The sequence below is a fragment of the Gigantopelta aegis genome, chromosome 15 (assembly GCF_016097555.1).
Source record: "Gigantopelta aegis isolate Gae_Host chromosome 15, Gae_host_genome, whole genome shotgun sequence".
In the NCBI taxonomy this organism is placed as follows: domain Eukaryota; kingdom Metazoa; phylum Mollusca; class Gastropoda; order Neomphalida; family Peltospiridae; genus Gigantopelta; species Gigantopelta aegis.
The window spans coordinates 3463814-3485968 of record NC_054713.1 but is presented as its reverse complement, the minus strand read 5'-3'; the positions used below and the strand labels follow the sequence as shown (position 1 = coordinate 3485968).

At 39.4% G+C, this 22155-nt stretch overlaps 1 protein-coding gene and 1 long non-coding RNA gene across 4 annotated transcripts in view; both read left to right on the top strand.

Annotated features, from left to right (window-relative positions):
- Positions 1–7353, top strand: part of LOC121390027 (serine/threonine-protein kinase mTOR-like) — a 105404-nt gene extending 98051 nt beyond the window's left edge. Inside the window, exons 54-57 of one of the 3 annotated variants that reach the window (XM_041521727.1) lie at positions 219–293; positions 2852–2926; positions 5102–5207; positions 6241–7353. In XM_041521727.1, coding sequence (XP_041377661.1) covers positions 219–293; positions 2852–2926; positions 5102–5207; positions 6241–6256 — 272 coding nt within the window. In that variant the 3' untranslated portion in view covers positions 6257–7353. Of the gene's footprint in view, positions 1–218; positions 294–2848; positions 2927–5101; positions 5208–6240 lie in introns of all 3 variants that reach the window. The other 2 variants (XM_041521726.1, XM_041521728.1) reach the window with 2 other exon arrangements.
- A 2338-nt stretch (positions 7354–9691) lies between these two features.
- On the top strand, positions 9692–10691 carry LOC121390261. Its single transcript, XR_005960186.1, has 2 exons — positions 9692–10075; positions 10196–10691. It is a non-coding gene; the product is annotated as an uncharacterized LOC121390261 (long non-coding RNA).
- The last annotated feature ends 11464 nt before the right edge of the window (positions 10692–22155 follow it).

The following is a 22155-nucleotide window of genomic DNA, read 5'->3' as shown; positions in this document are numbered from 1 at the left end:
CTTTTAACATGCTCATATGCCACTAGAGCTTCAAGCATGACTGTCCCGGGGGCGGTCTCTGAATAGCCAGAAATCTGTCCCGGGACAGATGGTCAGCTACTTATCTTTCTGGATTTGTAACATTTAGGAGAATTGTAGCTTTAAGATGTGCAATAGTGAGGTGAGATTGTTTACTTAAGCATGTGTCTTTGAGGTGTGTATAAACTTGTCCATTGTAGGAGACCTGCTTGAGAATGTCGACCTGAACACATCATCAGGAAAGAAACTCGGACCAGAAGTAGGGGATGGGTCAGGTGAGGACCGTAACAAACATTTATTGTACTTTACATTTATCTGGTGGTGGCAAGTAGCATGAGTGGACAGGAGGGTCTCCCCTCCTCTGTATCTGTCAAAACATGTCTCCCCTCCTCTGTATCTGTCAAAACATGTCTCCTCTGAATCTGTCAAAACATGTCTCCCTCATCTGTATCTGTCAAAACATGTCTCCCTCATCTGTATCTGTCAAAACATGTCTCTGTCAAAACATGTCTCCCTCATCTGTATCTGTCAAAACATGTCTCCCCTCCTCTGTATCTGTCAAAACATGTCTCCCCTCCTCTGTATCTGTCAAAACATGTCTCCTCTGTATCTGTCAAAACATGTCTCCCTCATCTGTATCTGTCAAAACATGTCTCCCCGCCTCTGTATCTGTCAAAACATGTCTCCCTGCCTCTGTATCTGTCAAAACATATCTCCCTGCCTCTGTATCTGTCAAAACATGTCTCCCTGCCTCTGTATCTGTCAAAACATGACTCCCCTCCTCTGTATCTGTCAAAACATGTCTCCCCTCCTCTGTATCTGTCAAAACATATCTCCCCGCCTCTGTATCTGTCAAAACATGTCTCCCTGCCTCTGTATCTGTCAAAACATGACTCCCCTCCTCTGTATCTGTCAAAACATGTCTCCCCTCCTCTGTATCTGTCAAAACATGTCTCCTCTGTATCTGTCAAAACATGTCTCCCTCATCTGTATCTGTCAAAACATGTCTCCCCGCCTCTGTATCTGTCAAAACATGTCTCCCTGCCTCTGTATCTGTCAAAACATATCTCCCCGCCTCTGTATCTGTCAAAACATGTCTCCCTGCCTCTGTATCTGTCAAAACATGACTCCCCTCCTCTGTATCTGTCAAAACATGTCTCCCCTCATCTGTATCTGTCAAAACATGTCTCACCCTCCTCTGTATCTGTCAAAACATGTCTCACCCTCCTCTGTAATTGTCAAAACATGTCTCCCCTCCTCTGTATCTGTCAAAACATGTCTCCCTCCTCTGTATCTGTCAAAACATGTCTCCCTTCCTCTGTATCTGTCAAAACATGTCTCCCCATCTCTGAATCTGTCAAAACATGTCTCCCCTCCTCTGTATTTGTCAAAACGTGTCTCCCCTCCTCTGTATTTGTCAAAACATGTCTCCCCTACTCTGTATCTGTCAAAACATGTCTCCCTTTCTCTGTATCTGTCAAAACATGTCTCCCCTCCTCTGTATCTGTCAAAACATGTCTCCCCTCCTCTGTATCTGTCAAAACATGTCTCCCCTCATCTGTATCTGTCAAAACATCTCCCCACCTCTGTATCTGTCAAAACATGTCTCCCCTCCTCTGTATCTGTCAAAACATGTCTCCCTCCTCTGTACCTGTCAAAACATGTCTCCCCTCCTCTGTATCTGTCAAAACATGTCTCCCCTCCTTTGTATCTGTCAAAACATGTCTCCACCTCTGTATCTGTCAAACATGTCTCCCCTGCTCTGTATCTGTCAAAACATGTCTCCCTCCTCTGTACCTGTCAAAACATGTCTCCCCTCCTCTGTATCTGTCAAAACATGTCTCCCCTCCTCTGTATCTGTCAAAACATGTCTCCCCTCCTCTGTATCTGTCAAAACATGTCTCCCCTCCTCTGTATCTGTCAAAACATGTCTCCCCTCATCTGTATCTGTCAAAACATGTCTCCCCTCCTCTGTATCTGTCAAAACATGTCTCCCTCCTCTGTATCTGTCAAAACATGTCTCCCCTCCTCTGTATCTGTCAAAACATGTCTCCCTCCTCTGTATCTGTCAAAACAAGTCTCCCCTCCTCTGTATCTGTCAAAACATGTCTCCCCTCCTCTGTATCTGTCAAAACATGTCTCCCTCCTCTGTATCTGTTAAAACATGTCTCCCTCCTCTGTATATGTCAAAACATATCTCCCTCCTCTGTATCTGTCAAAACATGTCTGCCTTCCCCTGTATCTGTCAAAATATCTCTCCCTGCCTCTGTATCTGTCAAAACATATCTTCCCGCCTCTGTATCTGTCAAAACATTTGGACAATTTGTTTTACCAGCTTCCTAACGAAAATTGGCAGACTTAAAGAGAAGCTTCAGACATTGATCTTATTTTGTGCCAAAACATGTCTCCCTCCATGCCCCACCCCCCCCCCCCACCCCCCCAAAAAAATAAACGCTATAACATAATGCCTATTTGCCTTTTCTTATTATACATGTATATTTCTGTTACTATTAGGTTTATCAGGGCGTGAGATGGATAGAGTTGTGTTTTAGCCAATTTTCACATATGTACAGTATTTCCTTGAAAATTATTCAAAAGTGGCTAATTTATAGAACATTTTATTAGCCAGATATTGAGTGTTGTATCCAGTAGACGATGATTAATAAATCAATGTGCTCTAGTGATGTCGTAAAACAAAACAAACTTTAACTTTGAATGTTGTAGCCACTTTGTATGAAAATAGCAATCCAATATCCGATAAGTAATATACCAATGTGCTCTAGTGGTGTTATTAAATAAAACAAATAACCTGTAAACTTTTCTTTGACAGTAGGAGAAAATCTGCCCACTGAAGTGCTTAACAAGAAGGCCATTGCGATTTTAAACCGAGTCCGAGACAAACTCACAGGTATATTACACTTAATATTTCACAGGTCTATTACACTTAATATTTCACAGGTCTATTACACTTAATATTTCACAGATACACTTAATATTTCACAGATATATTACACTTAATATTTCACAGGTATATTACACTTAATATTTCACAGATATATTACACTTAATATTTCACAGGTCTATTACACTTAATATTTCACAGATACACTTAATATTTCACAGATATATTACACTTAATAGTTCACAGGTATATTACACTTAACCTTCTGAGTACTGCAGGCGAGATATTTCGCCCGACGTCACGTCAGTTGATATACTGTACACTGTATACAGTGCATTCCCCAATTCGTATTTCCCGCCATTTTGCACATGACACTCACTGGAAACGGAAATATAATTAAAGAAAAAAGATTTTTTTTCAAAATGGTGGCTTTTGTTTTGATTTTTTAAATTGAAAATACCTTGAAATTTTGAGTTCAAAAAGTGGTTTTCGGCAAGTATTTTCGCTTGACAACAATGGCAGCATGTCGCGGTCATTTTCAGGGATCGATAGCTGATTGTGACAGCTAATTTGATAATAAATTTGATCGTTTTACCAACAACGAAAATTACCAAATATTGCAATATGAATCGTAGTTCGGGTTTTAAAAAAATTCTGGTCAGAAAACCACTGTTATCGGGAATAATGGACATAAATACTGGACAGCTGGCCACAAATGCCCGTAAGTAAATGCAACTTTTTCGATTTTTTGCCTAATTTTAATCACCATTAGCCGATCTAAAATAATAAAAATTACAAAAAAGACACGAAAATAATACTTACCGATTCATATATGAACTTTATTTCATGTATTTATAAAACATTTAAGTGAATATATGTGAGTAAAAATTATAAACTTGTACCCACTCAACATGGTTTTTGTTAAAAATTAATCCCGTAGTCTAAAGGTTAATACATGTATTTCACAGGTCTATTACACTTAATATTTCACAGGTGTATTACACTTAATATTTCACAGGTATATTACACTTAATATTTCTCAGATATATTACACTTAATATTTCACAGGTATTTTACACTTAATATTTCACAGGTATTTTACATTTGATATTTCACAGGTCTATTACACTTAATATTTCAAAGGTCTATTACACTTAATATTTCAAAGGTATATTCCACTTAATATTTCACAGGTATATTACACTTAATATTTCACAGGTCTATTACACTTAATATTTCACAGGTCTATCACACTTAATATTTCAAAGGTATATTACACTTAATATTTCACAGGTATATTACACTTAATATTTCACAGGTCTATCACACTTAATATTTCAAAGGTATATTACACTTAATATTTCACAGGTCTATTACACTTAATATTTTATGGAACAACATTCCTTTTTGTTTACAGTTCATGTCACTTCAGTATTTCACAGTAGTGCATCACATTTACTTTGGTTATTTTGTATTTCACACATATTTTATATTTAACATGTATGTATTTTGTTTGCTTTATTGTTTGCATTAGTTTGTAAAATATTTGATTTATTTTGTATTTTGTATTAGTGTTTTAAAATTACGCTCATCTTGCCTGGTTGATGTTCCTGTAAGGTTGTAGTGCGCCAATCGATGATGTCATTATGTGTTACATCCTACTTGGCATTCTAGTGGGACGTATCACTTTGATATGTACAAAGATATTTTTAACCATATGGGTAATAATTTGCATTAGTGAAAGAGAAGTATGTTGCTTTTTAAAAACTATTTCCAGGCTAGGTATTTCAACATAAAAAAAATTGAATTGTTTTAAAAGAAAAAAATTAATTCCCTGAAACAAAGTGAAAACAAAAATCAATTGCTTGTTACTCTGGGTATTTATTTCTCCATGCTAAAATGTGGTGTAAATTAAGTAAGACAAACAAAAGTGTGGTGACTCAATGTTTTCTCAGCATTATTATTTTATGAGTATACAAAAACAAATATATGGTGGGTGGGTCAGTGTGGGTTTCAAAACTAATTAATGCTGAACAGTTAAAATTTTTTTAAGTTGTCAGCATTGAGCATTAGATAAGATCCTTTGTAATTTACAAGACATTAATACAATTTAAAAAAAATCTTTATTTCTTATTTCAAGACATTAGTACAATTTAGAAAAATCTTTATTTCTTATTTCAGGAAAGGATTTTGGAACAGATGAACCGATTGATGCCAAAAAGCAAGTTGATCTGTTGGTGAAGCAAGCAACGTCGCATGAAAACCTGTGCCAGTGTTACATTGGGTGGTAAGTTCTCATGTACTAACTGCTGCTAGGTTTTAACGTGTCATACAGATGACCAAAACAGACATTAAGAGACCCAGTATTGTTACAGAGACGAGGACTGGGATGTGTAGGTGGATCTAGAAATTAACTGGTTATGGCCTTGAACTATAGTAGTCTTATAGCCAGAAGCAAAATCAAGGCGAGCTGAAGATCATTCTCCGTAAATGATGCTAGGCGAGCAATCACATGAACTTTCAAATATTTTACTACAATGCCATCAATTTGTCACTCCCTTAAAATGTTCCATGTGTGGAAGGGATCGGGAGTGATCAGTCATCTTTCCTGTTAAAGACTGGCAAAAAAAAAATTGTTTAACGACACCACTAGAGCATATTGATTTACTAATCACTGGCTACTGGATGTCAAACATTTGTTAATTTTTACATATAGTCTTAGAGAGGAAACCTGCTACATTTTTCCATTAGTAGCAAGGGATTTTTTATATGCAGTCGGTGGGCCCATTGGGTTATTTCTCGTTCCAGCCAATGCACTACGACTGGTATATCAAAGGCTGTGGTATGTACTACCCTGTCTGTGGGATGGTGCATATAAAAGTTCCCTTGCTGCTAATCGAAAAGTGTAGCCCATGAAGTGGCTACAGTGGGTTTCCTCTCTCAGTATATGTGTGGTCCTTAACCATATGTCTGATGCCATATAACCGTAAATAAAATATGTTGAGTGTGTTGTTAAATAAAACATTTCTTTCTTTCTTTGCTATGTATTTAATGCACATCATTTTGAAAACAAACACACCTGTTAACAGCATATACTAAGCTAATCTTCGTAAGATATTATTGTGAAGGAATATAAACTTGGTGGAAACAATAGGCCTGTAAATGATATGCTAAATCAAATGAGCGATTTCATCAGGAGTGTACTGCTGTGTCTCCGGCCAATCATCTGGAAAGGGTTAACCGTATCTTAATTTGTCTTTGTGTTGTAGACTGGTGTGAATTTAGTTTAATTTTAATATTTTAATTTTCTTGCTTTTCAGGTGCCCATTCTGGTGATTCCTGTCTTGTTTAGAGAACACAGAATGGATAATAAATTGTGTGGTAGAGAAAAACAGGGTGCATGTTCAGAGATGCATTGTTCGAATACTGTTTAATTTGTATCGTGAAGCGATATTCCGATGTGGAACTCAAACACATAATATAATATACTGCATATATGTACATCAGAGAGAATTAGTTTCTCTTTGTGAAATAATAATATATGCAGATTGTGATATTAAACTAAGAATAATGAAATTGTGTAGGTTAAAATCCAGGAGATTTCCCCATTCTTCTGTTTTGTGTTATTTCCGAAAACTATTTATGTTCCTGTTCTTTGAGGAAAGGCTTACAGTATTGATTTTTCAAACCCTGCAAAAAAGTTTTGCATTTGTTGTTTTTCCAATATCATTTTTGTCTCTAAAATTGAAATGTTCTAATATATAGTGAAACCGCTCTAACAGGGTGCTGACACGTCCTAAAAATCCTGGAATATTCTTGAATTTTGTGTTTTAAAATACAGGCCTGGAATGTCTTGGAAAAAGCATTAAATTTGATTGTGTCCTGGAAATTTAGTACAAAAATTCAGTGGTTTATTTATTTTTTTGCGTCTGTACTTTTGTTGTCCTCATAACCTGTCTAAATTCAGACAACAATTTGTTATAAAAACATTCATTGATTGAACACTTCATGTCCTGGAAATTTTTATAATGTCCTGGAAATGTTCTTGAATTTTATGGGGTTTTGTCAAGTTTAAGAACACTGTCTAACTGGACACCAACAGGACCAAGTAAAAACTTCAGAATAAGGATCCAGTTTTGAGATAAATCTGGTTTAATAAGGATCCAGTTTTGAGATAAATCTGGTTTAATAAGGATCCAGTTTTGAGATAAATCTGGTTTAATAAGGATCCAGTTTTGATGGGTTTCACAGTATGTGCTCATATGGAAATTAGATTATTAGGCACCACAAGAACTTCGTTCCACATGCACATGTGCAGGATATATGTCGGGGTGGGTTTGAGACTGGCAATATGTCAGGGTGGAGGGTGGGTTTGAGACGGCAATATGTCAGGGCGTAGGGTGGGTTTGAGACTGGCAATATGTCAGGGCGTAGGGTGGGTTTGAGACTGGAAATATGTCGGTGTTGGGGGTGGGTTTGAGACTGGCAATATGTCGGTGTTGGGGGTGGGTTTGAGACTGGCAATATGTCAGGGTGGAGGGTGGGTTTGAGACTGGCAATATGTTAGGGCGTAGGGTGGGTTTGAGACTGGAAATATGTCGGTGTTGGGGGTGGGTTTGAGACTGGCAATATGTCGGTGTTGGGGGTGGGTTTGAGACTGGCAATATGTCAGGGTGGAGGGTGGGTTTGAGATGGCAATATGTCAGGGCGTATGGTGGGTTTGAGACTGGAAATATGTCGGTGTTGGGGGTGGGTTTGAGACCGGCAATATGTCAGGGTGGAGGGTGGGTTTGAGATGGCAATATGTCAGGGCGTATGGTGGGTTTGAGACTGGAAATATGTCGGTGTTGGGGGTGGGTTTGAGACTGGCAATATGTCAGGGTGGAGGGTGGGTTTGAGATGGCAATATGTCAGGGCGTATGGTGGGTTTGAGACTGGAAATATGTCGGTGTTGGGGGTGGGTTTGAGACTGGCAATATGTCAGGGTGGAGGGTGGGTTTGAGATGGCAATATGTCAGGGCGTATGGTGGGTTTGAGACTGGAAATATGTCGGTGTTGGGGGTGGGTTTGAGACCGGCAATATGTCAGGGTGGAGGGTGGGTTTGAGATGGCAATATGTCAGGGCGTATGGTGGGTTTGAGACCGGCAATATGTCGGTGTTGGGGGTGGGTTTGAGACTGGCTCAAAATGTCTAGGGGTGTTTGAGTCATGTTTTCCTGGAAAATATATTTAAAAAAAAGAAAACACATCTGTTTCTGTTACTTTGTGTTTCCGGGTGGATAACTCAAAATTGTTTTAGTTTGATCTATATTGATTTTTGCATTGTGCTTACCAAGTGACTGTACTTTTAAAAAAAATAGCAAGCATGTGGTTCTTTCAATGTAATATTTTTCACAGAATTTATTCTGATATAGAAATTGAATTCAAATACAGTAAACCGGACACCTAAGTTTATGAAGTAAAAAGTCCAGTAAAAGGGTTGTTTGGTTTAGAGAGGTTCTGTTTCATACTGATATTTAACGTCCGGTATTGAGTGAATTCCAATGTACAGAGAGTCGGGTTTTGCGAGGTTTCACTGTATATGCGAAATTAATTGTGGTATGTAACCTGGAGTATATCCATACGTGATTGGTTGTTTTGTTTATGTTTACCAGTTGTTGGAATATGGGCCCCGTTGATAATCCCCTGCTGGTCCAACCGGAGAGGAGTATGGGTTTCATCTCTGTCTTATGTCTGTCTGCCATATAGTTTTCCAGAGTTTTTGTTTCACATTGCCTCAATATATTGAGCTGAAATTTTGAATATAGCTTTAATCATGTACTGTTAAATATCAAGTTTTGACTTTCATTGCAATTTACCTATTTTTGACGGTTATGATCCTTGAACTTCTGGACATTTGGGGGGGGGGGGGGGGGGGGGGTCTCTTCTTTTTATTTCTTTTTGCAGTGACTCAAGATGTTGAGCTAAACAAAATTGTATCACTTTATCATGTTCTGTTGCAGATCAAGTTTGACTGTTATGGCATCCTACCCAGTTTTATAGAGTGTCTGTCCTTTTGGTTTCTAATTTTTTATTTTTTTTGGTCTTAATTTGCAATGCCTGAAGATATAGAGATGAAATTTGGTGTATAGCTTTATTTTTAGACTGTTACAAATCAAGTTTATCCTTTAATGGCAATTCACCCATTTTTCACATAGTTATGGCCCTTGAACTTAGAAGATACGCAAAGTTGTTTGGGCCCTTTTGAGGATATGTATTGCTTTGGCAGTACTCACAGAATGCTTTTTGTTTGTAAATGAGATAATAAAGTTTACAACTGCAGTAACTGCTATTATATTGAGAAATACATTTAATCTGTAATTTTGTTCGTTTTCTCCAAAACTACTTGACTAAATCCAACCAAATATGGGAAGCTTCCCTGGCACATGGAGAAACTAATTTGTGAATTTGGTCATTTTGAAGCACTATGGGTCTGAGCTGAGGGGTGGGGCCTAAAAGACGGAAATGAAGCCAGTGTTTTAAAATGTTCTCCGCTTCAAGAAATGATTTTACCAATAGTCTGTACATATAGGGGCGGGACGTAGCCCAGTGGTAAAGCACTCGCTTGATGCACACAAGATTTGAGATCTATTTTCATTGGTGGGCCCATTGAGCTATTTCACACTCCAGCCAGTGCACCATGTTTGGTATATCATAGGCTGTGGTATGTGCTATCCTGTCTGGGATAGTGCATATAAAAGATCCCTTGCTACTAATGGAAAAATGTAGCGGGTTTCCTATCTAAAACTATAATACATGTATGTCAAATTTACCAAATGTTTGCCATCCAATAGCCGATGATTAATAAATCAATATGTCATTAAACAGTACAAACTGCACATACATGTACATGTCAAGGTCATTAGATGGCTTATCGAATTTCGAATTGGGTCCCAGGGGAGGAGTGAATTTTATTACAGTTGTCTGTGTAGAAATGCATTTAAACTAGTCTTCACAACTAGTAGAACATGTCGAAACTAAATTTAGTGGAGAGATTGATTGACCGACCTATGGTGAAACAATCATTAATTTGGTCATTCTCTCCCCCCCTCTCCACCATCCACCCCCCAATCCTCTTCAGATCAATGGTTGTCATGCATTCCGGGAGTCTGGTAGGTGGGGTCAACAGTTTCTCGGGTTTCGGGGAGTATGGTAGGTGGGGTCAACAGTTACTCAGGTTTCCGGGAGTCTGGTAGGTGGGGTCAACAGTTACTCAGGTTTCCGGGAGTCTGGTAGGTGGGGTCAACAGTTTCTCGGGTTTCGGGGAGTATGGTAGGTGGGGTCAACAGTTACTCAGGTTTCCGGGAGTCTGGTAGGTGGGGTCAACAGTTACTCAGGTTGCCGGGAGTCTGGTAGGTGGGGTCAACAGTTTCTCGGGTTTCCGGGAGTATGGTAGGTGGGGTCAACAGTTACTCAGGTTTCTGGGAGTCTGGTAGGTGGGGTCAACAGTTTCTCGGGTTTCCGGGAGTCTGGTAGGTGGGGTCAGCAGTTACTCAGGTGACCATTTTGTGCCCTTGTTTTGTCCATTGTATTATTTTGTTTGTTTTGTTTTTCAGTTTGTGTAGGCTACATCAGTTTGCCATTGTTCGTTGTACATGTATGTTTCTATATTACAAATGTATTTATGTCAACTGGAAGAAGCAGCTATATCAAACAGCTGATTTACTGCTATGCTGTTAATTATAAACAAATCTTTAAAAAGGAATCAAAATTAAAAAGAAAATTCACAAGATTTGAGCATTCTGTCTCTTCTGTCTCGTCGGTCAGGATGTTAAAGTGTACAATAGGATTAATTTGTTTTTCTGGTACTCCATTAGTTGTTTAGTCACTGAACTGATTTATCTTACGCCGTTGTGAGTTCGTATCAACATGCAGTCAGTAGGAAGGAGGGTAGGGCACCTTGCCCATTTGAAGTGCCCCTTTTAAAAATAATAGTAATAAATTTAATTCATATTCACAACAGATTATAGTAAATTGCCCTGAAACCACATCTTATTGTCCGACAGAAGAGTGTACATAACGTAGACAAGACAGTTGCCACTCCGATTAAGAAAGGAAACGTCGGGCATGCCGGAAGCAAGTAGACATTGGAGGGGGGGGGGGGGCTGACTGGGATCGAGGGCACAAAGCAAAGTTTTTAGGGGGTTCGGAGGTACGCTCCTCCATAGAAGTTTGAAAACTAGATGTCCTGAAATGCAATTTCCTCAATTCTACAAGTAAATTTCATCTGTGCCTTAAGATTACTACCAATATGTTTTGTTCAGAATTATGGAGGGGGCTAGAGAAAACCCATCCCCCGCACCGCCGTGCCTGAAAGTAATCTAATCTGCCTAATGTAATATTCGAATGACTCACGGGTACAGGAAGATGCCAAAAAGTGGGGGCACACACACACACACACAGATATATATATATATTTTTTAAAAGTAGGGAACTCTAATAAGAAGTTACAATTGCCAAAATTAGATGTGGGGAATGGGTACATGATAATAGTGAATTAATTGGGCAAACATTACACCCGGTAGTTCAGTATTACAGTAGGTTTTATGACCACCAACGATCTTGGAAGGACGATTGGGGTCAGAAGTGAAATTTGATAAAAATGACTAAAAATAAAATACAACAACTGTATGATGAACAGAATGAAAAAGATGGGCCAGAAATAATGTACCACAGTGATTAATGGACCTTCCTGGAACTGGTCGGTCTAATAGTTGATATTAACATTAATATTTCAGGTTCCTCTACTTTTTGAAGAGTATATATATATATATATATATATATATATATATATATATATATATATATATACTCAACGTCACTATTGAAGGGTCACTCATATTGTTAGTACTACACATGCCCGTCGAACACACTAATTATGAAAGAAGGAATGTATGGCCTTCATGGATTAGGCCCAGAGTGAGGTTTCCCAAGTAGCATTTGGATTTCAATGAGTAATGGTACTTCCGGTTAGAGGCCACAACAAAATGGTAAAAGTTATGCAAACACATGTATCTTCTACCACCCCAACATATGGGTTGTCTCAACGCATCCATGTCTGAAATTCTATATGTTGTGTCCGTGCAATGCGTTCTCCCCATGGGTATAAACATGTACGTGATTGCCATCCACATATTCACGCACACTTCAGTTGAAAATGCGTCGTGTTTTGACTAATGTTGAGAAGGACAATGGAGTAGGTCGGATACAGGTTGAACACGGTCAACGAGAAGTCGCGAGGTACTTTAATGTCGGTCAGAGTGTGATTGGGTGGATGAGGTAACGACTTCAAATGACTGGATCGGTTTCCTATGCACAGGGCCAGGACCAGTGCCAGCATTAAGCTTAAACCTTAATGGATTATTGGATTAGTGTTAGACCGGAGAATCTTTCTCAAGCCTCCACTATCCCAACTGTCCTAAATAGCCCCAGATAGCTTAACTGTGTGTGTCCAGGATAGCGTGCTTAAACCTTAATGGACTATTGGACTAGTGTTAGACTAAGTATTATCCCCACTGTCCTAGATAGCCCTAGATAACAAGTATGTGTGTGCACGCGCGCCCAGGATAGCGTGATTGAATCTTAATTGGATAGAGGTACGGAAAATAAATATAAACAGTGTTCCATGGTTTGAAACTTTATTTCACAAAGAAAACAGTAGCCACTTGTCACAGAGGCTATCAGATTTGTAGCTAGGTCTCAAAATACAGACTATATGAAATAATAATATATCGTCTGCTAAAAATACGTTAATGAGGAACACGCGTGCCGTTTTCACGTGCAAAGAAAGATTTAAATGTTTTTTTGTGAAATGCGCTGCCTGGTTGGAAACATGATATCCCGAGTCGAAACGGATGTCGAAGCAGACGATATGTTTCAAAGAAGGAAAGACAGCTGGAAAAGTAGATACACTTAATCGATGACCAGTAGGGGAAGAAAGGAATGTGCGTGACACCCAAGCCCATTGCTTTAAAAGCAGAAATAATTAAAAGAAAAGAAAAAAATGTGTAGACACCTTAATCGGTAGGTAAAGAAAGGAATGTGTGTGTAACACCCTAGCCCAATGCTTTTGAAAATGGACATTAGTATAAAAGTAAAAGAAAGAAATGCGTAGACACTTTAATTGGCAGGGGGAAGAAAGGAATGTGTGTGTAACACCCTAGCCCTTTGCTCTCAAAACGGAGTACTAGCCTTTACAGGGTTGTTTAATATAAATTTTACCAAATGGGTAAATACAGTGGTCGATCTAGGATCGATCCCCGTCGGTAGTCCAATAGGCTATATCCAATCAATGCATTATGACTGTTATATCAACGGCCGTGGTATGTGGCATCCTGTGCACACATCCCTTGTAGTGGGTAGTGGTAAAAATATCAACTGACATCCAATCACAAATCTAGTCATGGAGTAAAAAAAAAAAAAAAAACGCAATGGGGTTTTTTCCATTTAATTCTAAATTACAAATCACTATAAACAACTGCACATATATAAAATGGACACACGTTGGGTTACATCGAGAGGCCTTAAGGGCGACATGTGAATAATATTAGTGTTCATTTTTCTTCATCATCGTCTTCGTTATCATCATCAGTATCATCACCATCGGTATCGTCGTCGTCTAGTTCGTCCAAATATTAGAACGAATCTGTAGTCTCGCATCTCTGTCATGAGTCACAGACTAGAATTTTCATCGTGTTGGGGCCTTTGTCAAAGTAATGCATATATGTCAGAACGCGAGAGTATGTGTCTTTAAATAACTTCCATTGCAATGTGTTCATGTTTCTTTCGATGGCATCTTGGGACATGTTTGTTTCTTCGTAGCGTTTCCTCTTGCTTTCGAGTTTGATGTCAAATTCATGCTCGATCATCAGATGTACGCATTCGTTTTCCAGATCGGACGACGGCTCTTCTTCTTTATTTATTTCAAACCGGCCTCGGTGGCCTCGGTGGCGTCGTGGTTAGGCCATCGGTCAACAGGCTGGTAGGTACTGGGTTCGGATCCCAGTCGAGACATGGGATTTTTAATCCAGATACCGACTCCAAACCCCGAGTGAGTGCTCCGCAAGGCTCAATGGGTAGGTGTAAACCACTTGCACCGATCAGTGATCCATAACTGGTTCAACAAAGGCCATGGTTTGTGCTATCCTGCCTGTGGGAAGCGTAAATAAAAGATACCTTGCTGCTAATCGGAAAGAGTAGCCCATGAAGTGGCGACAACGGGTTTCCTCTCAAAATCTGTGTGGTCCTTAACCATATGTCTGACGTCATATAACCGTAAATAAAATGTGTTGAGTGCGTCGTTAAATAAAACATTTTTCTTTCTTTCTTTCTTTCTTTCTTCTTTATTTCCCCCCTCGCACGTTTTAAATCGCAGATGTCGCTGCAAGTCACTCCCGTCTTTAAAGACCAGACCACGCGTATCGCAAGACTGCATCCTCTTGACTTTTTTCAGATAGGGTTCTACCTGATCTTGTTCTTCGTCGTCACTTTCGTAGGCGGGTATGCCTGGTAGTTTTCTCTTGAATGCGTTCCTTTGCATGATTTGCACATAAAGCTCTTTCTCCGACGGTGGTTGAAACTCTTCTGAGACATTCGCTTATGTCATGTCATGTCATAGGGTTTTACGTGCACATTCAGAAGCTGTTGTAGCGCACGCCTGTTCTCCGTCCATGGCAGGAAAGGTGGGGGAGGGGAGAGGAGGGACCGCCTGCACTGGCAGGTGCAAGGGAGCACCAGCAGCCCGATCCAATCGGTAGCAGGGGTGGTGGTGGTGCTATGGAATTTGAATGGAGCAGTTAAATGCCAAAGAGAAAAGGGTGCGCAATTTTGATTGAGGGAATTTGGCGCAATTTTGAACGGTCGGTCGAAAGGTAAATGGCCGATGGTTTTGAGATTGGTGAATCGAGAGTAGCTCGGACATTCGCTGTTACGTTCGTGCTTTTATACCATTCGGACGGCCCTGTCTCTAAACCATTAGGTTGAAGGCGCCAATGTTCAGGCGTGGTCGGTATCAAGTCCACCAAGAGATGTCCGTAGGGCCTGTGGGTAGCTTCCTCAAACCGTTGCATCAGATGATAAGTATTTCCAGGATGCATTTGAAGTGCTAAGGTTAGGACATGTTGCTTGTCGATGGGGTTGTTGAACAGTGCCAAGTAATGACAACTGTAGGCATCGGGTCGTCCAACACGATGAAATTTCTGACTCTGGGATCCAAATAACGATCCTTTTCCAAATTATCGGGTATGCCTTGAACAAATTTAACTCGAACGGTTGCCCCAATGATGTCGTAGAGGGGTTGCCATCGTTTGTAGAGCCGGATGATGCGTTGAGGCGATGAGAAGATCTTATCATCCCATGGCAGTTTGTACAACAAAAATGTTTTTTCACATGAAGTGGATCCCGACACGATCATGGTGAACGGATGTAACAATCTTAGGGGCTGCTGCTGCTGCTGTTGCGGTGGTGGTGGTGGTAGTGGCTGCTGCTGCTGCTGTGGTGGTGGTGGTGGTGGTTGTGGCTGATGATGATGTGGTAGTGGTGGTGGTGGTGGCTGCTACTACTGCTGTGGTGGTGGTGGTGGTGGTGGCGGTTGCTGCTGCCTTGGTGGTGGTAGACCGTTAGCATGTTTTTGTTGAAGATGCCTTAACATGGCGTCTCTTCTCGAGAATGTGAAACCATGACGACTCTAAATGAAATGATGATATCTGACCCACGTAGTTCCTTTTATAGACTTCTCAGAAATGCTTGTGCCGTTTTTGACCCATACCAGTCTGCTCGTGTCGGTTCTGTACCACGCCACTCTATTCTCGTTTCCGTTTCTGCTCGGCCTTGGCTTGCTCTACCACCTGCTGTGTTGGGGAGACCATGACGGCTTTAGGTGTCGGGGGCTTGTTCTGTTCCTCTTTTTCTTTTTTTCACGTGAGATCGTAGAGTTCTAGACATCGATTCACGCTTAGCTGACTTTTCCTACCACGCTGCACTGGAAAATGAAGTTTGCCTTGGGCTTACAATTTGTAAAAGCGGGTCCACTTGTCCACGTCGGGAACGTACAACTTATACTGATCTGGCATGTTACTTCTCTGAAGGCTCTACCTCAGTGACGATCGGTTATTTTTAAAATCCATTAACCATGGGATCAGTGATTTTCAAAATCTACTAGCCAACCGCTGTAAGTACTGTACATTTGTACTTTTAATAACACTAAAAATTAAAAACAGCCTAAGTATTGCCAAAATATCTTATAATCACTATATTAATTATTCATTAACATATAATTTCAACGTCTTTCTGGTCGTTCCACAGTTTGTAAGTAGCACAAAGTGGATTTTGACCCCGGCAAAAATATATAGGCCTGTGTTAGGAAATCAATGTAAATTTGACCTAGTACAAATATTAGAACGATCACAAACTCATTTAATAAACATCCAATATAGGATATTTTAAGCGAATTTTTTTTAATATGTACTTACAATCGTTAATAGGTCACCATTAGTCGGCAACATCTTAACAAAGGCAGAAAACTCGGAATAGTCGCTTTAATATTAACAATTTGCATACTGTATTATTTATTATCCTATTTACGAATGTAGTTAAAATGACAAAAGAGATAACAACTCTAGCATACTGATTCTAATCGTTTTCATGTTTAAATGGGATTTGAATGAATTATACTACTCAAAAGAATTTAAGGGTCAAAAATTTATAACCAAATAAGTTTCAGAGTGTATTAGATTGATGATGTAAACTACACCAAAAATTTAATTTATTGTTCCATATTTACAAAAAACCACAAATAAACGTCACTGTATACAAGAAAGTCACATGACATGTTGTCAAAGTTGAAGGTTGTCAAACATGGATTTTACACATTAGAACATTCGTTTAATAGTGTGTGAATCCACCCCTGGCGCGAATACACTCGACACATCGTTGCCTCATGCTGTTGATCAGACGTCTGAAGAACTCTTGGGGAATGGCCTGCCACTCTGCCATAAGAAGTTGACCCAGATCATGAAGGTTGGCCGGAGGGGCATGGTTATCCCGAACTCTCCTGCCTAATTCGTCCCAGGCGTGCTCTATTGGGGCCAAGTCAGGCGAATATGCTGGCCAATCCATCCTGGCGATACCTTGTTGTCTGAGAAAGTCCGTTACCACCCTGGCGCGGTGGGGTCTGGCATTGTCATCCTGCAGAACTGCCCCGCCGCTAATCTGCTGAAGGCCTGGGAGAACCAACGGCCGGATAATCTCATTCAGATAGCGGATTCCATTCAGATTGCCATCCACCACATAGAGGGGGGTCCTGTGGTGGACAGTGATGCCGCCCCACACCATGACGCTGCCACCACCGAACCGGTGACGTTGTCTAACGTTAACGTCAGCGAAGCGCTCCCCAGGACGTCTGTAGACACGAACCCGACCGTCGTTGAACTGGAGACTAAACCTGGACTCGTCAGTGAACATCACTCGACCCTACTGAACACGTTGCCACCACAGATGAAGTGTGCACCAGTGACGTCTGGCCGTTCTGTGACGTGGTAGGAGTGGTGGTCGAACAGCCTGGCGACGGCAGCGTAGATTATTGGCTCTCAGACGATTGCGTATGGTTTGATCAGACACTCGAGTTCCAGTCGCAGTCCGCAGATTGTCACGTAATCGGCGTGCAGTGGTTGTGCGTTGACATAGAGCCATATTGGTGATGTAGCGGTCCTCTCTATTTGTAGTGCTTCGGGGTCTTCCCGAACGTGGACGATTTCGAAAAGAATTCGTTGCTTAGTACCGTTGCCACAGTCGGCCAACGACACTCTGACTGACACCAAGTCTTAGAGCAACATTTCTTTGCGTATTGCCATCCTGAAGCCAAGCAATAGCCCTTCCTCGATCTTCGATAGTCAGTTGACGTCGTACTATTGTCGAATTTGGAGTGTGCACCGTACACGAACGCAAGCTCCAATTATACGGAAATTCAGCACTGGGAACATGGAATACACATGCAAAGCGTGCAAATGAAGCGCTTTGTGAAAATGCAAGTTATGGGCACTTAGCAGACCTTTTGCTTTCGCCCTAATTTACGTGCAAATGTAAGCATGTTTTCGCCATTAGAACTAGTCGACAGTGTCAATGACAGTGGATTTTAATTCATTTATGGGTTGCTTAGACCCACTTTCGTCAAAATGGAACAATACCATGCGTGACATTATGGTCTAGCTAATATAATTGACATTCAGAAAATAATGTCGAAAATATCGTCTGACCCTTAAATTCTTTTGAGTAGTACTCATATCGTATAGGATAGACTCATTTCATATCACATATACTCTCGGTTTATATATATATATATATATATATATATATATATATATATATATATATATATATATATATATATATATATATATATATATCGCCGAATTGGATCTGGAACCTATTTAGATACAGATGGAAGATATTAATTCTTGCATCCAGTTAACGTTCAAGTACTCTGTCCTGGGCACAGCTATCAGGACAGTCTGTCTACGAAAACAGTGACGTGTTCAGGAGGTCGAGGGTGGGGGTGGGGAGGGACGCTGGTGTATAATTTGACTGGTACCATCACCTTCTATCATATCACTTGCATCTAGCGCCCCTGCGCGTGCTGTAACCTCACCGTGGTGCAGGGGTGTAACATTCTCTTTGAGAATGGCCAATACAGCACAAATTTAAATTTTGAGTAAAAGTCAGTATATATCTGTGATATTTGTATTTTTGCACAGTTCTTTACACTGTTTTTATTTAAATCTTGAATTTTTATATTGATGTTGATCATCACCTTATTTGTTTGCATTACCATAGTTTAACACCCAATAGCCGATGTATTTTTCGTGTTGGGGTGTCGTTAAACATTCATTCATTCATTCATTCATGCATCTAGCGCTAAGTGCAAAAACCAGTCTATTCCTGACCCTGCCTCGGTTAATAATTATTACTGGCTAGTGAGACAGGTCAGTGTAAAGCTATGTTTCCATTAATGCGGTTGCGGTGCGGGTGCGGTGCGGGTGCGGCGCGGGTGCGTCAAATATCGCACAACATTGTTTTTATAGTAAGTGTTTCCATTAATGCGATTTCCGTCCGGCGCCCGCGCGGGAACGCATGCGATTTTTTTCGATTGGATCATGGAGCGATTCCAGTTAGCCCGCATAAAAATCGCACAGAGGAACTATGTCTCGTGTACTTCCAATGACACTTGATGTTGAAAAACTTATCGAACTTGTACTAGACCAAAAATGATTGATTGAAACATATTTTATTGTTTTTTAAAGAACAAATGGATTAGGCACAAGTTACACAACTTACTAGGCCTTCTCCAAAATACATACATATTACAACAGTAATATATTTTTGCAATATAAATATGAACCGAATAAATATTATTGAAAAAAAGAAAGAAGAAAGAAGAAAGGAAACAGAAAAAAAAGAGACGCAATAAACTTTTCTATAATTAGAAAGCAGGTTTGATAAAGGAAAACACAAAACACAAACAAGGCATCGCAATGATTACGTAATGGCTACATAAATAATAATAATAATAATAATAATAATAGCAATAAAATAAATAAATAGTAATAATTTTAAAGATCCATACTTTATTTACTACTTAAGGGAAAGGTTTTGTTTCACTTATATACTTATGTACATGAAACAAATAATTCTTTATTGTCACATAGAGTATTTTTACCATTTCAAACTAGTTGTAAATCTATTGGCTGAAATATTTGCAATGAATTCTAGAGAGTGCGTCTTTGCCTTTCATATAAAATGCATTCACAGAAAAAATTATAATTGTTTTTAAAATTATATCCACAATTGCACGAGAAATCGGTTCTAAGACCAACTCGTATAAGTCTGCGTTTAAATCACTACACCTGTGTCTTAACTTGGTATGTAATACATTTTCTCTTCTATTACCAAATGAATAGTATGGCGCAACGCATGGGACATCGGGTTTTATTGCGTTTTTAAATGAAGATATGTTTTGACAATTTCGAATTTCAGCCCGTAGGTTGTTCCAAAGTTTTATTGTCGAGTGGATAAATGAAGATTTAAGTAAATTAGTTCTAGCAGGGGGTAAAGAAATATTATTCCGATTTCTTAGCATGTAAGGGGATCTTTGTCCAACTGTTTGTGGAATACTGTGTATCATAAAATCAGGAGCCATACCTTTCATTATTTTAAACATTTGCACAGCGTTTTGAATTTACGCCAGTGTTGCTAATCCAGTTTTGTAATACAAAGAGTTTATGGATACAAAGTTAGGCAAATCTGTGATTAATTTAGCGGCTTCTAATTGTACTTTTTCAATAATGTCTTCCTCTACTAAAGACACCCATCCCATACTTCCGATGCATATTCTAATATCGGGCGGATCAAAGTTACATATTATATTTTCAATAAGGTTTGTCGATCTAATAAATATTTGTATTTCCTAAGTACAGAAATATTTACCGAAGCCGATTACAAATATTATTGATATATAAACATATGAAAATGCGTAGACCTGTATGCAAGGGGTCCAACCTAAACCGTATGACACATGCTTGAACTTCGTATACCACTACCAAAATGGCGGATAAAACTCGCTTCCCTATACGACGGTGAGTACATTTTGTCTTACAGCTACATGCTGGATGCCTTTCTGATTAAAATAATATTGCGATACGGCTCTAGAATGAATACTCTATTCATTTGTTTACTTAATTCCCGATTTTGTTCAACCACAAAGAAGCTATTGAAGAAAAAGCTAGTTGTTTTGACGGCCAAAACAAACATGATTAAAGTTTTTGGTGTTATTTTAAGGAAACGAGTTGTATTTATACACTTAAAAAAGTGTCTTGATGAAAGTTTGTATACCCTGGAAGCTAAATTAAGCAAATACGTTTTGGAAAGTCATTATATAATTATCCATCCAAGAATTTTCTTATAGTTTAGGCATATCTTCGTCTGCTCCCCCGGGTTTAGAACACCTAATCGTATGTTCCAAATTTTGTTTTACAGAACAGTTTGTGAAGACTGCGGCCAACTATACTCTGGAACGTCTGCCGTCCGCAGACATGTGGTTGTCCATCACGGCAGACCAGGCGGGTACCAGCGAACTGACTGTGGAGTGTTGTCAACTAGGAGTCATCTCCAAGGACACCGCGTTTCCAGATTCGTTGGAATGAATGATCTAGTTTTTATATATTGTTTAGTAAATCGACATTATAATGCAATGTAGTATTAGTTTCTTGTTAGTCCCCCACTGGACACCTAAAACAGAAATCCTAGTATATGGATGCATGCCGTGTATCTCGAATAGGTCACTGTGACCTTGACTGACCCTTGACCTACATCTGGGGGTTTTCAGATGTGTTTAGACAAAATTTAATGACAATATGAGTAAGTTGTATTGTGTATATGAACGTTCTACGAGTGACGGTTGATTATTGTATTTATTTCACTCTCGTTAGTTAAGACATGGGTTTTAGTCTTAGGTGACGTTTTGAAAATTAACTAACGTGAGTGACATAAGTAATATGGTCAACCTTCACGAATTGAGAAACTTATTTCATAAATGAGGGGATTTACATTACATTTCTGTTGCCATACTACTAAATTTTGTTTTTAATTTTTTCAAGCTGAACAGAGAAAATTAGGAATTACAATTATGACGTCACATTAAAAATACTGCATCACAATGCATTTTTATCCAATCCAAACCCTCTGAGATGTTTCACATCTGGAGTGTGATAACCTAAATGTTTCATTACTGCTGCCAGTGGTATTACATAGTGTCAGTGATGTAACACGAGCAGTTTCAGGATAAATAGACTATTCAGGCTGCCTTTGAATATAAATGTACATGTAATCAAATCATAAAGCAATTATATATAAGCATTCACAAGTCTCGAACAATACTTAGGGGTATTTTTTAGTGGGTTTTTTTTAGAAATAAGAACGCATTTGAATAGTTGAAACTTAGTTTATGTGTACAATTTAATTGCATGTAACATCTGAACATATGAGCATTTGTCCCTGATTCCAAGTCATAATGAAGGAAGTATCTTTCCTTCGTCCACCTTGCAGTTGGCACGTGCAGGTTGAACTCCTTGAGGAGGTCCAGGATATATCGCGTTGAGAAAACCCTCTCTGAATCTGATAAACTGACCTCCCAAAAAAATAAAATC